The sequence below is a fragment of the Myotis lucifugus genome, unplaced genomic scaffold, assembly GCF_000147115.1.
Source record: "Myotis lucifugus unplaced genomic scaffold, Myoluc2.0 scaffold_105, whole genome shotgun sequence".
Lineage (NCBI taxonomy): Eukaryota > Metazoa > Chordata > Mammalia > Chiroptera > Vespertilionidae > Myotis > Myotis lucifugus.
The window spans coordinates 3,778,697-3,792,243 of record NW_005871153.1 but is presented as its reverse complement, the minus strand read 5'-3'; the positions used below and the strand labels follow the sequence as shown (position 1 = coordinate 3,792,243).

At 49.5% G+C, this 13,547-nt stretch overlaps 1 protein-coding gene across 1 annotated transcript in view; it reads right to left on the bottom strand.

Annotated features, from left to right (window-relative positions):
* SEMA5B (semaphorin 5B) overlaps positions 1-13,547 on the bottom strand; it is a 114,408-nt gene that overhangs the window by 11,481 nt on the left and 89,380 nt on the right. The window contains exons 5-10 of the mRNA XM_023757303.1: positions 5,799-5,861; positions 5,345-5,443; positions 4,408-4,621; positions 3,427-3,712; positions 1,440-1,575; positions 1,204-1,207 (exon numbers count right to left, since the gene is read on the bottom strand). Of these exons, the coding sequence (XP_023613071.1) occupies positions 1,204-1,207; positions 1,440-1,575; positions 3,427-3,712; positions 4,408-4,621; positions 5,345-5,443; positions 5,799-5,861 (802 nt within the window). The remainder of the gene's footprint in view (positions 1-1,203; positions 1,208-1,439; positions 1,576-3,426; positions 3,713-4,407; positions 4,622-5,344; positions 5,444-5,798; positions 5,862-13,547) is intronic.

The window sequence follows — 13,547 nt, the reverse complement described above, 5'->3', positions numbered from 1 at the left end:
TGGGGCCCATCTCAGACAGGGTGCCGCACTGCGCGGCGAGGCGGGGCTACCGGGGCGCAGCCACTGGGCTGCGCAATCCCTGACTCCCTCCTTCCTTAGTGTAACCCAGGCGGTCACTGGCACACTCTGGTTCTTCAGCCCTCCCCCAACGTCCCCACCCAGTCCCCTGCACCCCCTTCCAGGAAGAGATGCCTCTTTGGGAACTAAGGGAAACTGAGGCTGGGAAGGTGGGGCAGGAAGGACCTGCCAGGGCTGGGAAGAGGAGGGGGAGACTGTATTGTCTAAAAAACGGATTATTTGAGTGTGGATAACAAGTGTCTTCTGATCTTATGCTGTGGCTGTAGGCGCCCCTCCCTCATGTTGTGTCAGCTCTGCCTTCCTCTCTCTTGTCCCTACCTGCTCAAGTTCGTATGCCTTCCAAACCAAAACCGGCAGACTACCACCATTTATTGAGCACCTACTACATTCCAAGCACCACATCAGGTGCTTATCAACCCTCACACATATCTATGAGGTCAGTGGAATTGTCCCTGCATGCCAGATAAAGAAAAAGTGACACAAGGAGGTTGAGCGACTTGCGCAAGGTCACACACAGAGAGAGGGGTAGGTCTGGGTCAAGCTTGTTGGACCACAAAGCCTGAAGTCTCCCCCTGCTCGCTTCTGGCCTGGACAGGAAGTTGATGGACATTAAAGTCCACCATCCATAGTTTCCTTTGCCCCATGGCTCTTTCCCATACCACCCAGGGCACCCAGTGCCCTTGAGAGGGTTAACTTGAAACGCAGGCAGATAGGGCAGGGGTCCAGTGGGAAACAAAGGCAGGTAAAACATAGGCAGGGGCAGGCATGGCAGTTTGAGCCAACCACAGGAATCAAACAAGCAGAAATAATAAAATGTTTCTGGACTCAAAGCGGGAGGCATGGGAAACCAAGGGAGGGCCTGCAGTAAACAAGATGTATGAACGCATAGAAACAGAAAAAGTTCAACATAGGAACAGAAAAACAACATATAGAAACAGGGAAAGTTTAGATCCGTTGCTGGGCAAAAACAATTGAGGAAATCAATCAGGTGATGACACACCCTCACCACTCCTGACATTGACCCTCCAGGCATTAGTACCCAGGCAGACGGCAAGCAAGCTTCAGCCAAAATCCCCAAATTCTGCCAGACAGAACATGTGTGCTCTCCTGGTCCGACCTCCCTACCTTCCTGGAGGAGGGGTCGCATTTAGAGATGGCTCAGAGCGTGATCCCTTGCTCTGTGACCCAACCGCTCTACCTTTCTTGTCCAACAGTCTTAGAGGTTCCCACCCTCGTAGGGGACCACTGTAGACCCCTCAGATGGGCGCAGATGAGCAGGGACAGGCTTGGGAGTCGGCTTGTGACTGGTAGTCTGGTGGGAGGCCGTGTGTACAGAGAGGGGCAGAGAGGAGAAGCTGTACCTGGAAATTGGGGATGGGGTTGGCGATGGGGAGCCAGGCAGCCCTGGGGTTCTCCTGGTAGCGAAACGGGCCATTGAAAGCCTGGGAGATGGCACTGAGGTTGAAGGCGCAGACAGCTGAAGCAGCGATGCTATTTCTGAAAGGCAAAGAGGTGGTGAAATGCTGCCCCCACATAGGCCTCAGCACCCTCCTTCAACCCCGCAGCCAGCAGTCAAGGCACCGCCTGGAACCGCTCCAAGGCTGACTGAACACCTACGATGAGCCTGGTGCCTCTTGCGTGGTGGGGGGTCACAGAGGAGGGAACGTGGTCCTCATGCTCTGGGAACCCTCTGGGAAACAAGGCCACTGATGAGAGCCCTGGTGGGTTCCTCCGTGCTACCTCCTCATCCCCTTCCCTTCTCCCGTGGGAGGGTCAAATAAACTCAGCGTTTTCATTTTATCCATGGCCACTGTAGGAAATATCCTATATAATAAAGAGCTAATATGCTAATTAGACTGAACAGCAGACCGAACTTTTGGAACGACCTTCCAGAACGACCAGTGGGTGGGGGGCATGGGGCGGGACAGAGGGGCAGGGCTGAGGCAGCCGGGGCTGTGAGGGCCGAGCACCTTGCAAGAATTTCGTGCATCGGGCCTCTAGTATTTTATATTACAACTTAGTATAACACACACATATATGCACACACACATATGCAATGAAGTTTTATAAGATAATACTTACCCTTTTTAAATACATTGTACTCTGATATTTTTATTCCAGTCTATTCTGTTTTATTTATTTATTTATTTATGTATTTATTTTAAAAGCAGGTTACCAAATCACTGATATACTGCAGCCCACAACACCCTGAGCCAAATGACCTCTAAGACCCCTTTCAGTCACAGAGTCTCAGGTTTCTATGAGTCTGATGTGAACAGTTCAGAGATGATATCACTACACCAAGTGATTCCAGTTCCGTTCTCTGCATTTAGTCCCTCTCTCAAATGTGTCCATTTCTGCCTGGTCTCCGCTGCCATCATCTCCCCTGGATGCTGCACTGTGCCTGCCGCTGCCTCGTCTCCTGTAATCCATTCTCCACTCAGCAGCCAGAGTGTGTGCTTCAAAATGCACATCCCAGCTAGTCTCTGGCCTGCTTCAAGTCCTTCAATAATTTATTGCTCTTAGGATAACTATCAAAACCAGTAAAACAGTCTACAAGGCCTGCAGGACATAATCCTCCCTCTCCCAGCCCTTCTGCCTCCTCCTGTCTTTCTCCTCCTCTCCCTCCAGGCTCTTGACACTCTGGTCTGGCTCCATTCCTCAAACATTTCTTCCTACCCAAAAGCTTTGCATGTGTGGTTCCCTTGGACTAGGCTGCTCCTCTCCCCTAGTTAATTCTTATTTATCCTGTGGGCGTCACTTCCTACAGGAAGTCTTCCCTGATCACCACCCTTCTATATGTTTAGAGGTTTCCCTGTGCACTCACTGCCCTCTCCCTTTGTAGCATTTACCACGATTAAAATGGTGAGATATTAATATCACAATTACTGATAACCACCCTCTCTAGAAGGTAAGCTCCTTACGGTCTGCTCTTGCTTTGCTGGGTAGGGTTAGCAGGGCCATGGAGTCCTGAGGCTGGAAGGGACTGTAAGACCCCCTCTGAATCTCCCCGATAGGCTGTTGCTGGACCCTTTCGGAGCTGCCATCCCCTCCTTCAAGGCAGCTGTTTCTCTCTTATCTCCACAACTTCTTCATGAAGCCACAACCCAGCTCCTTTTATTTCTTCATATCTGGCCTTCATGGCAACCCAGAATACATGCTGACCACGGCAGGGGCAGCAAGTCACTAAATCCTCAGATGACCCGGTGCAGAAGGCACAACAGTCCCCATTGCACAGAAAGAGAAACAAGACTCAGAGAGGGACTTCCCCGAGCCCACCAGGCTGCGAGGCCAGACCAGCGCCTGTCCGGGCATCCCAGGGAAGGGGTGGCGGAGGCAGGGACTCACACGTTGGTGGTGAAGACCCCGTAGATGAGGTCCTGCTCGGGCAGGTGGAAGGCACTCTGCAGCTCGTTGTAGTAGAAGGGGACCTCGCCCGGGCGGGAGCAGTTGAGCCGGGCCTTCATGAACGTGGTCCATGTGTCCTCCAGCAGGAAGCGGCCCCCCACGTCGTTCTTACACACGCGGGCCACCCGCGAGTACACGGTGCGCCCGCAGTCATGCTCCACCGCGTTCTCTCGCAGGAAGAAGTACGCAAACAGCCCAATATCATAGGCTGCCACAAAGTTAGGCTCTGGGGGCAGAAGAGGAACAAGGGTGGGCCAGGCCAGCAGGGAGGAAGGGGGCAGCGTTGGGAGTAGTCGCCTACTTCCGTTTTCCCAGGTGGGCATGACACCCTCTGCCAGCCTGGTGACCTGGAGGCTCTAACTAACCCTGCTCCCACCTCCAATGCAAAGGGCAGTTGTAATAATAGCTGACATGCATTGCTGGGCACTCACTGCGTACCAGGCACTATTATGAGTACTTTATATGCATCAGCCTTTTAACCCTCTTAACCACCTAGGAGGTTAGCACCACGATCAGCCCCAGGTCATAGATGAGAAAGAACACTGTGGCACAGAAAGGTCAAGACTTGCTCGAGGCCACACAGCTAGTTAGCGGAGAAGCAAGTATTCAACTCCAAGGGACAGGAAACTCATGCCCACCCCTACCCCTAGTCACTTTTCCCCATAATCCAGCATCCAAATCAATTCCCAACTCTTCCTTTCCCCTCACAGCCTGCCCCCAATCTGCCCTGGGTGCTCAGGGCATCTGCGATTCCAGCTAGAGTCCATCTCCTTGGGCAAACATGCACCCTACTCTGGGCCCCTTGATGAAGCCAGTGTGAGACCTTTCAGAGGTTGGGCAGGGAGGAGGACTGATGGGGGTCAAGGTGGCCTGATGGGTCAGAACTGGGGGAACCCCACCATTGGGACTGTGTCTCCTTACCATTGAGCCACTTGGAGTTATACTGGGCAGTGCGAAGGGGCGGCCCGCTGCCCAGGCTCCGGTAGATGGCAGGGTCCCGACCTGAGAAGTCGATGACTGTGGCTGCGTAGAGCTCCCCCTGGGAGGAGATGACAGCTGTGGAGTTGTGGCGAGGGTCGTAGGGGCAGCGGGCCACGCCATTGATCTTCTCCATCGTCCGGCTGAGGTTCCCCACCTGGGATGGCGGGGAGATGGGGCACTTTCCCCTGAGATCCAAGGGCTGCCTGTTTTCCCGCCTCAGAGTTTATTTCCTCCTGGGCCCCTAGTCTCTGTGAGCCTCTCCCTCCCAACCTCCCCCTCAATGACCACCCCACAGTCCCTCTGCGCAAGCAGCCCTCACGGAGGGGAAGGTTGTGTCAGGAGCTTCGCCTGCCTCTGGCCCCTGTGCAGTCAGGTACTCCGAGAAAATACGGCAGGCCTAGCTAAATGTGAATTTCGATGAGCAACAAATAATTTTTTAGTATAAGTATGTCCCAAATCTTTTTTTTTTTAATTTCAAAGAGGAAGGGAGAGGGAGAGGGAGGTAGAAACATCAATGATGAGAGTGAATCATTGACCGGTTGCCTCCTGCACGCCCCACACTGGGGATCAAGTCCACAATTTGGGCATGTGCCCTGACCAGGAATTGAATCGTGACCTCCTGGTTCATAGGTTGACACTCAACCACTGAGCCACGCCATCTGGGCAGTATGGCCCAAATCTTTCATGGGACATACTTAGGCTAAAACATAATTTGTTGTTCATCAGAAATTAAATCTAACTGGGCATCCTTTCTTGTTTTGGGGTTTGTTGTTTGCTAAAGTTAGCACCCCCACTCCAAGGCTATGTGCCTGGGCGGGAGAACCTGCCAGTGTCCCTTTCTGACTGTCTCCACCCCTCCCCCCCGAGCGGTCCCCACCTGCCTGCTGGAGCACACGGGGGAGAAGGCGTTGGTCCCACACAGGAACACCTTCCGGCCAGTGACAATCAGGACGCGCACGTAGTTCTGACACTCCTCCTGAAGCAAGAAGGGGAGGTGACAAAAGGACAGCTCTCCAGGCTCTGGGTGTCTTCCCCTCTCAGCACTGCACCACAGATACATAAAAGCACTGCCCTGTGTCCCAGCTCACCCTGATCTGAAGTTCAGGTCACAGTGTGGGTGTCTTCTGCCCCCCTACCTCCCTTCCCGGCTGTCTTCTGCATCACCACCCACTCAAATGCTCAGCGCTGACCTCACCCACCCAGGAGCCCCCAGTGCATCCAGTCTGGGCCTGTGCAAGGTGGCCTTGTGCCTTCAGCATGCCCATCCATCCCGAAACCACCAGCCTCCTACTGGCCCCAGCCAGGACCCCGGACCAGCAAGGCCACCATACCTCCGTCTTCCCTTTGCTTTGGCAGGAGCGGCGTGTGTCCTCGTTGGAGGCCCACTCTGTGGCCTGTGGGGGGAAGACACACATCACACAGCTGTGCCACTCACCGCCAGGGCAGGCAGCTGTCAGAGTCTGGGTGGACAGGAAGCTGGGAAAGGCTCAGGGACAGCCTGCAGGGTAAGGGCTCCTCTCACTACATCCACATGGACCCAGAGGGCTGCAGACCTCCTTACCCAGAGACTTTTAAGGAGTGAATATCCCCTCAGCCGAACACCCTTCGCACCTGCTAGGGTCCAGGGAGGCAGGAGTACCAGCTTCCTCAGCTGCATCCCCTGCAGCTCCATCCTAGGACCTCCCGGAGCCTTCCTCCCCGGGGCAGCAGGAGCTGGAAGTGGTCCACCTTCAGGACCACCCCAGGCCTGAGTGGGCAATGGGAAACGTGCCTCCCTCATGTACCACATGTCCCTCAAGTGAGTGGGAGGCAAGGAAGGCTAGATTCTACAAACCTCAGAGACCAGAGATCTGTTTAACTTCCCCACTACAACCTGGCAAAGTGCTTTTTTGTTGTTTTTTAGATGAAGAAACTCAGGTTCTGGTGACTTGCTGCTGCTACAGAGTAGAGCTGGGATTGGGACCCACATTCCGGATTCAAGGGCTCTGTGTGTGTGTCTTTATCCCACCATCTCCAGAACCCAGGACTTCCACTCTCCCCACTGCTCTCCCTGCCCCAGCTCTGAGCTGTCTGCGTCCCTTCTCGCCCTCCTTTAGCATCCAGCATGCTCTATCATGAGGCAAGGTGCCTGGGACACAGCTTTCACTCAGGGACCCAGAGGACACTGTCATGTTCCCAAGTGCCCATGGCCCTGGAAGAGGGCCGTTCCCCTCCCCGCTTCATCTATTCCGTCTCTACTCTCAGCCAGTCCCTCCCGGCCTCCGAAGAGCATCTGGAAGAAGTGATACCCTTCAGGTCCAGGCAATGTCAACAGCCCTGGTGTGTGGCTCTTTAGAGATTTCTGGGTCACATGTATAAATATGAACTGCCTACCTGTCGGGGGAGCGGGAGCCCTGAGCAAGCAGCTCTCCCATCCAATCAGGGACAATAAAAGAATCCCTCTTCTTATTTCTAACAAAGCTCCTTCTAGCTGTGTAGTCACTGCCTGCCGGGGTCTAGGGGCCCCGGGGGTAGGAGGGCAAGAAGGGTACCTGGAAGGGGGGCAGGGATGCTCTCTGCTTTCCAGATTGCAGCCTCCCACAGGCCCGAGGTGGTTGCTTTGTGGGGCCGAGGGAGGGCTGACTTCCTGGATTCAGGAGTGGTGACAAGTTTGGAGATCAGACCCAGGAGCAGGCTGGGCTCATCCAGGCCAGGCCATGGGCTCAGGGGAAGGACAACTGACCCCTGGCATCTAGCCACATTGCTGTGGGGTTCATTTGGACAGAAACCAGGGAGCCACTGTCATCCTCAGGGTCCCAGAAGCTCCCAGGCTAAGCCCGGTGTGAGAAGGAAAGAGGGGCATAGACAAGAAACCTCAGGGCTTTGTGGGTAGAAACGCGCAGTGACTCACAAACATTGCACATGTCCAGGCCTAAAGCTCCGGAACGCGGGTGGCTGTGGGGGACTGTGTGGGCAAAGGGCCTCGCTGGGGCCTTGGGATCCCTCAGCTCAGGGGCACTTTGAAGGGGTCGGGCTTGTTCCCAAGGGAGTGGGAATCTCACTGGGTGGGGGCAGGTGTGTTCAATCAAAAGGAGTTAAAGTCACCCTGGGCTGAACCCCAGGACAAGCACTGTGCCAGGGACTTGCCACACCTTCTCTCTTTGATCCTCAGCACAGCCAGTGAAACACGCAGCCTTTTGCTCATTTTACAGGTGAGGAAAATGAAGCTCAGAGAAGTGGAGCTATATGCCCAAGGTCACAAAGCTAGTAGGCAACAAACCCAACATGCCAACTCAGACGAGACCAGTGCTCAGCTCTCTCTGCTGCATCCTACAGCCTCTCGCAGCGAATAGATTTCTCAAACCAAAAGCGAGAGCAGATGGCCTGCAAAGAATATGTATATTTATAATGATAACAGCATAGAATGGGCTTGAGTCATTTATTTTATTTAAAAATTATTTTTATCAAAGTAATGATGCACAGAGTTAAAAAAGTTAAGTAGTATGAAAAAATTATTTAAATAAGCTCAAGTAGCCTACTCCTCTCACACCCCAACCCCATTTCTCAAGGTCAACTACTTTCAACTACTCCTCTGCGTGTGTTTAATTCAGTTTCTAAAAAATATGTGTCAACCTCAGACTTCGTCTTCTGACTTCTGCTATGCAGGTGAAGATTTCCCCCGCTTACTCATCCCCATCTCTCCTACCTCAAAGCACACACTCATTTCACCCTCCCCATCTTCTCATTATAATTCTGTAACACTAATTCTTTAATCTTTGAATGTGATAGTAATTTAATTAAAAATCAACATTAGTATTTAATTAGTATTGTAAATATGTAAAAATTGTTCACTACTACCAACTTAATACCCCAGGTTGCATCACTGATTGTAATTTGAACCACTAAGAAAGAATATATGCTGCCAAACCTTTATTACTTAAAGTTTTAGTGTAAATTTATTGACAGTGCTCTTATTTAGACACTTTAAATCATATACCGGTATTGTGCATACAAAAAAGAAAAATGTAAGCAGAACTGAGTATCCTTAAATCTTCTCTGAATTCATAGTTCATCTTGTCTGAATCACTTTTCTATTCCATTGTCAGCGCTCATTTTTTGTTGCTGTTGTTTGCTTGTCTTGGCATTTCATTCTTTGAACTACCCAGGGTATCAGTGATACAGCAATTCTTAAAGAACGTTCCACTTTGTTCTCCAGATCTTTCTTCCAAGCTATTGACCCCATCCTGCAAGATTGGATGCTGGCACTTTCTTGATCTTACCAGAAGGTGCTCACAGAAGGTCTTCTGACAAACCAGGACTCCTATTCCCTCCTCATATCATCTGAAAATGGTTTGTGGACTAAAATGTCAACTGGTTGGTGTTGTAGAATCGGAACGCGGGAATGATGACCAGGTTCAAGCACAGGCAATGACAACTCCATCAGGACTGCAGTCTGGCCACAGCAACTGTAGGATGCCTTTGACGGAAAGACGTGGCCTGATTTCAGACTCTTTAAAAATGTGAAAACGTGCATCTGAGAATCAAGGAAATTTGCCTATTCTGATGAGGTTTCCTTTCTTGACCAACTTTTTGTTTTTCCTGAATGGAATAATTATCTTGGATCATTTTCTTGATTTGCTTGTTTTGCAAATTACTCATTTTCCCCGGGTGCTCAACAGGTGTTACAAATCCCTCTCGATGTTGTTGGCTAACTGCACACACAAATGGTTCAGATCATCTCTGAGTCCTCATCCTCTTCCTCCTGCCCGAGTGTGGACGGAAGCCTCCTGTGCGCCTGTTCACCTGGGACTTACCTTCTCTCCTCTCCTGCTCGCTGAATCCCATGTTTCCCTCTTTCTTGATTTACGTGCTTATTTTGGTGGAGCACATCTCCAGTATCTTCCTAAGGAAAGGAACACGGTAGATCGATTTTTAAAAACTCTTGCATGTCTGATTCAACTTATCTTCATACTTCATTGACAGTTTTGATACAGATTTTTAGGCTGAAAATATTTTTTCACTCAGAATTTCCAAGGCATTTATTCCTCCATTGTCTTCTAGAATCCAGGATTGCTATTCCAAAGTCTGGTGTGAGTCTCACTCTCCATCTTTGGTAGTGAGCATTTTCTTTAGGCTCTGGGAGCTTTCAGGGTCTTCTCTTTGATAACCGAATCCTGAATTTCACACGATTGTGCCTTAGTGCAGGTCTCTTTTGGGAACTCAGTCAACTCTTTCAGTGTAATGGCTCATCCTCTGTTTTGGCAAATTTTCTTATGTTATTTTGTCCTTAATTTCTTCCTCACTTTTTTCTCTGTACTCTTTCTCTGTAACTCTTATTAATCCAATCCACTGTTGGTCTTTGTATATTTATTATCTAGTTTTCTGTTATTTCTCTCCTGTTTTTCATTTCTTGTTTTATTGTTGTTCTAATTTCTGGGAGATTTTTCTTCAATGTTATCTTCTAAATTCAAATTTTATTTCCACAATCATATTTTTAATTTCCATATTTTTAACTTATTGCTTTATGTAATAAGATATATTTTTATATCTCAGAAGAGTCTAATTATTTTTTCTAATTAATTTTTTAATGTTTTCTTTTAGTTATTGCATTGACCCTGTTTCTTACAGCTTCCTTGACTCTGTTTGCTTGTTTGTTTCAATCTTTCTCTTTCACTGAGGCTTTCCTCAAATGTCTGGGGATTTTTGACTATTTGTTTATATTAGAAAATAAATCTCTAACCATTTCCCACTGAAAGGAACAAAGACTTCTTAGAGCAATGGCTTGTTCTAGGTCTGGGTTTAGGGAATGTTCAAGGTGAGCCTGAAACATTTCCTTTATCAATAGCAAGGATGCAATCATAGGTGATTGGCATCATCATGTCAAAGGACTAAGGAGCCAACTTGAAGCAGCCCCTTAGTGACAAAAGATGGGATAGTCATGCAATGGATAGATAATGTTTAAAGCCAGGAGTCTGTAAAAATAATAACAAAAGAATACAATTAATTGATTACCATTGACAGATACTATCAACTGGTAAATAAAGATAGAGTATCAAACATTTATTCTGCCTTTCCTATATGACTATTGTTGGGTAACCAAATAGTAGATGAAGAGAAGTATCTCTTTGCAGGAGTAGTCCAGCTAATACATTATAACGCCAAAGGAATTAATGGATCCAGGAAACAATCATCAGTAATTGCCAATATATATTAAAAAAGCTCATCCTCTAGAGAAAATTAGATACTAATATCTAAAAATATTCAATAACACCTATAAAGTTATCTTGTGGGAATCTAAATGGAATAAAGTCTTTAGCTCTAACAATCAATTTACAGATGATACAGAGGACAGGGGAACATGTTAAGTTATGCTTGGATTGCAATCGGCAAAATCCAGTCTGTGGGAAACTCTGTAGGGCACATGAGCAGGTTTATTCAATGAATAAATTGCACAAAGAGAGGAAGAGGAGGAACTTTTTTCGAGCCTCAAACCCTGTCAGTGTCCTCCCCTTTCCTGGAGTCTCCAAATTTGGAGCCTCACCAGTTGGGTCTTTAGAGAAAAGGTCTTAGTCTTTCTTTGTTGGGGGAGGGGTAAAATGGAGGCAGGGATGGCTGTGTGGGAAGGGACAGGAGATCTGGGTTCCAACCTCTCAATTTAAAGAATTTCAACCATTCCCCTCCTTTAGGTTTGCACCTCATCCTCACAGTCCACAATATCTGACACCCAATTTCTGAGCCTTCTGGGAATCTGCCATATCCCCTCTGTAAACTCTTCTGATAAATCAGTTGCGATTGCTCCATCCACTCTCCATCTCCCCAGAATGCAGTTAATCTCTTGTCCACTGACGTCTCTTTTGTCCTGTCATTGTGTATCTGTAGCTTTAAAATCTGTCACTGTCCTCTCGTGGAGTTTTATGAAGGAGTCCAGATAGACATGTAGGATCAATCTGCCACACATAGGGCTTTAAATTGGGACTGTCCCGGAAATTCCAGGATGGTGATCTCCAGTAACAGAATAACTGCATGGTTTTCAGCCACGGGAGAGAGCAGGTGAGGCAGCCAGGAACTGGGTAATCTTGCAAACTCAGCAACTCCCCTGGACACCAGAGCAGTGGCTGAACATTAAGACATCTTCTGAGTACTCAGCAGAGTTTAGATTTCAAACAACTCTAGAGCTGCCAGACTAGCTTGGAGAATGTGGAGGTAACTAGGTGAGAGCTCAGAATCAGCCTCACCGCGTGCCCAGGCCAGGACCGGACCAAGCCCCGGATGCGTTCCGATGCGGCTGTGCATTTCAGTCCTCATTTCTGCACTTGAAGGACACCTGGCAGCCAGAGATCAGAAAGCCATTGCAGCTAGACCTCCAGCCACGCCATGCTCTGGTCTCATCACTCCTCTCCTAATGGCCAAACCCAAGTTAGCTCATCACACAGCCGCCCCTGACCCTGCCGACCACGTGCCATCTTTCCTTTCCCAGGCCAGTTTATTAAGTTACACTGATAAATAACATCACAGGTGAGCTGATTTGATTTCTCCGTTCCCTTCGAAAGCGTGTGTGTCTGCGTGTGTGCGTGTATGTGTCCCTCCCACCCACACCCCTCCATTCAGTGCTTGGAGACTGGAGGAGACTGGGGTATTTTGATTTGCCTTAAGGAGCAGTAGTTTACATAAACTGTTTAATAAGGGGTAAGCACTCAAACGTCCTTTTAATGGACACTGGTTTGCATGAACTGTTTGCACTTAGATTTTTTTAAGGGATATTAATTATTTAAACTACTGATAAAGCACTGAGCTTTAAAGTTTGGTTAAAGCATGCCCTGGGGCCATACAGGAGGAGCAGTGGGCTGTAATGGAGAGTTACCTTACAGCCATGCGGACCCCAGGCAGTTGGAGAGTCAAGGAAGCTGGGCTGGGGTAGGAGTGCAGCTCATTGTTAGCACTTGTTTGCTGTGAGCCACCTGTGGTAGCAGATTTGGGGACTGAATGTTTACAAGCAGGGACCTGAAGCCTCCTCGGGCTGGGCTGTGGCAGGGAACTGGCTCGCTGGAGTTGGGAATTTCTCATCAGGCCTGGTGGCCAGCGGCTGAGGTCTGCTGCCAGCCTATTCGAGGGAACACTCCAACCACTCACTCCAACTTCTCCCATTCTTTCTGCCTTGTGACCAGATGGTGCCCCCTATGGTGGGGACATGGACATGCAATGTAACTTTTTTTCTTTTTAGTTTCATTGGGAAGAATTTAGTCTGAATTCCAGAGATCAGGCTCCAAAGAGACAACCTAAAAAGATGGTGAAACTAATTCCTGGTGTACTGGGGGCTGGTTTGCAGAGTCCTTCAGGGAGCCCCCCGAAGCTGAGCCTGCCCTCAGCACAAGTTATGGGCTCGCCCAAGATATCTTCCCATGGCTGAGATCAACATGGAGTTGGGTGAACCAAACCCCAGGCCTGGTCATCAACCCGAGAGTCTAACATCTGAAAAGGTACAGACCCAAAATGGGCACCAGCTTCAAGGACACCTGGGGAAGCCAAACCAGTTGGGCAGCACCTAGAGAAAAAGCCTCCTTGACATCCTGGAGCAGTGGCTCCTAAATTTGGCTGCACCTTGAGCTTTTACAAATTCCAGTGCCCGGCTGGACCCCAGACCAAGTAAATGAGTCTCTGAGGGTGGGACCCAGGCATCGCTGTTTTCTAAAGCTCCTCTGGTGTTCCAGTGGACAGCTGTGGGAGAACCACTGCCTAGAGTCAGGCAAGTTCCATGCCCATCCTGATCTACGCTACTCAGCTATGCCAGCCAGAATCCTGGATGGCACCACTGTGGCCCAAGCCTTCCTAAGCTCTCCAGCACTGCCAGCTTCCCCAACAACAGGGGTCACCTTCATGCAGAAGACAGTGTGCCTGGTGCCCCCCGGTGCTGTGACCCTGTGTGATTCTGCCACCTGCAGACCTCTTCCTCCCAATGCTCTCCATCCCCACTCTGCCGCCTTAGTTAAGCTCTCCCCATCACTGGTCTGGACTATTGCACTTGAGTCCTAACTGGCTTCTCCACTTATTCGTCTCTGCACTGGGCCAAGTGGTCAAAATACCAAATCTACTTCTCTCCTTTA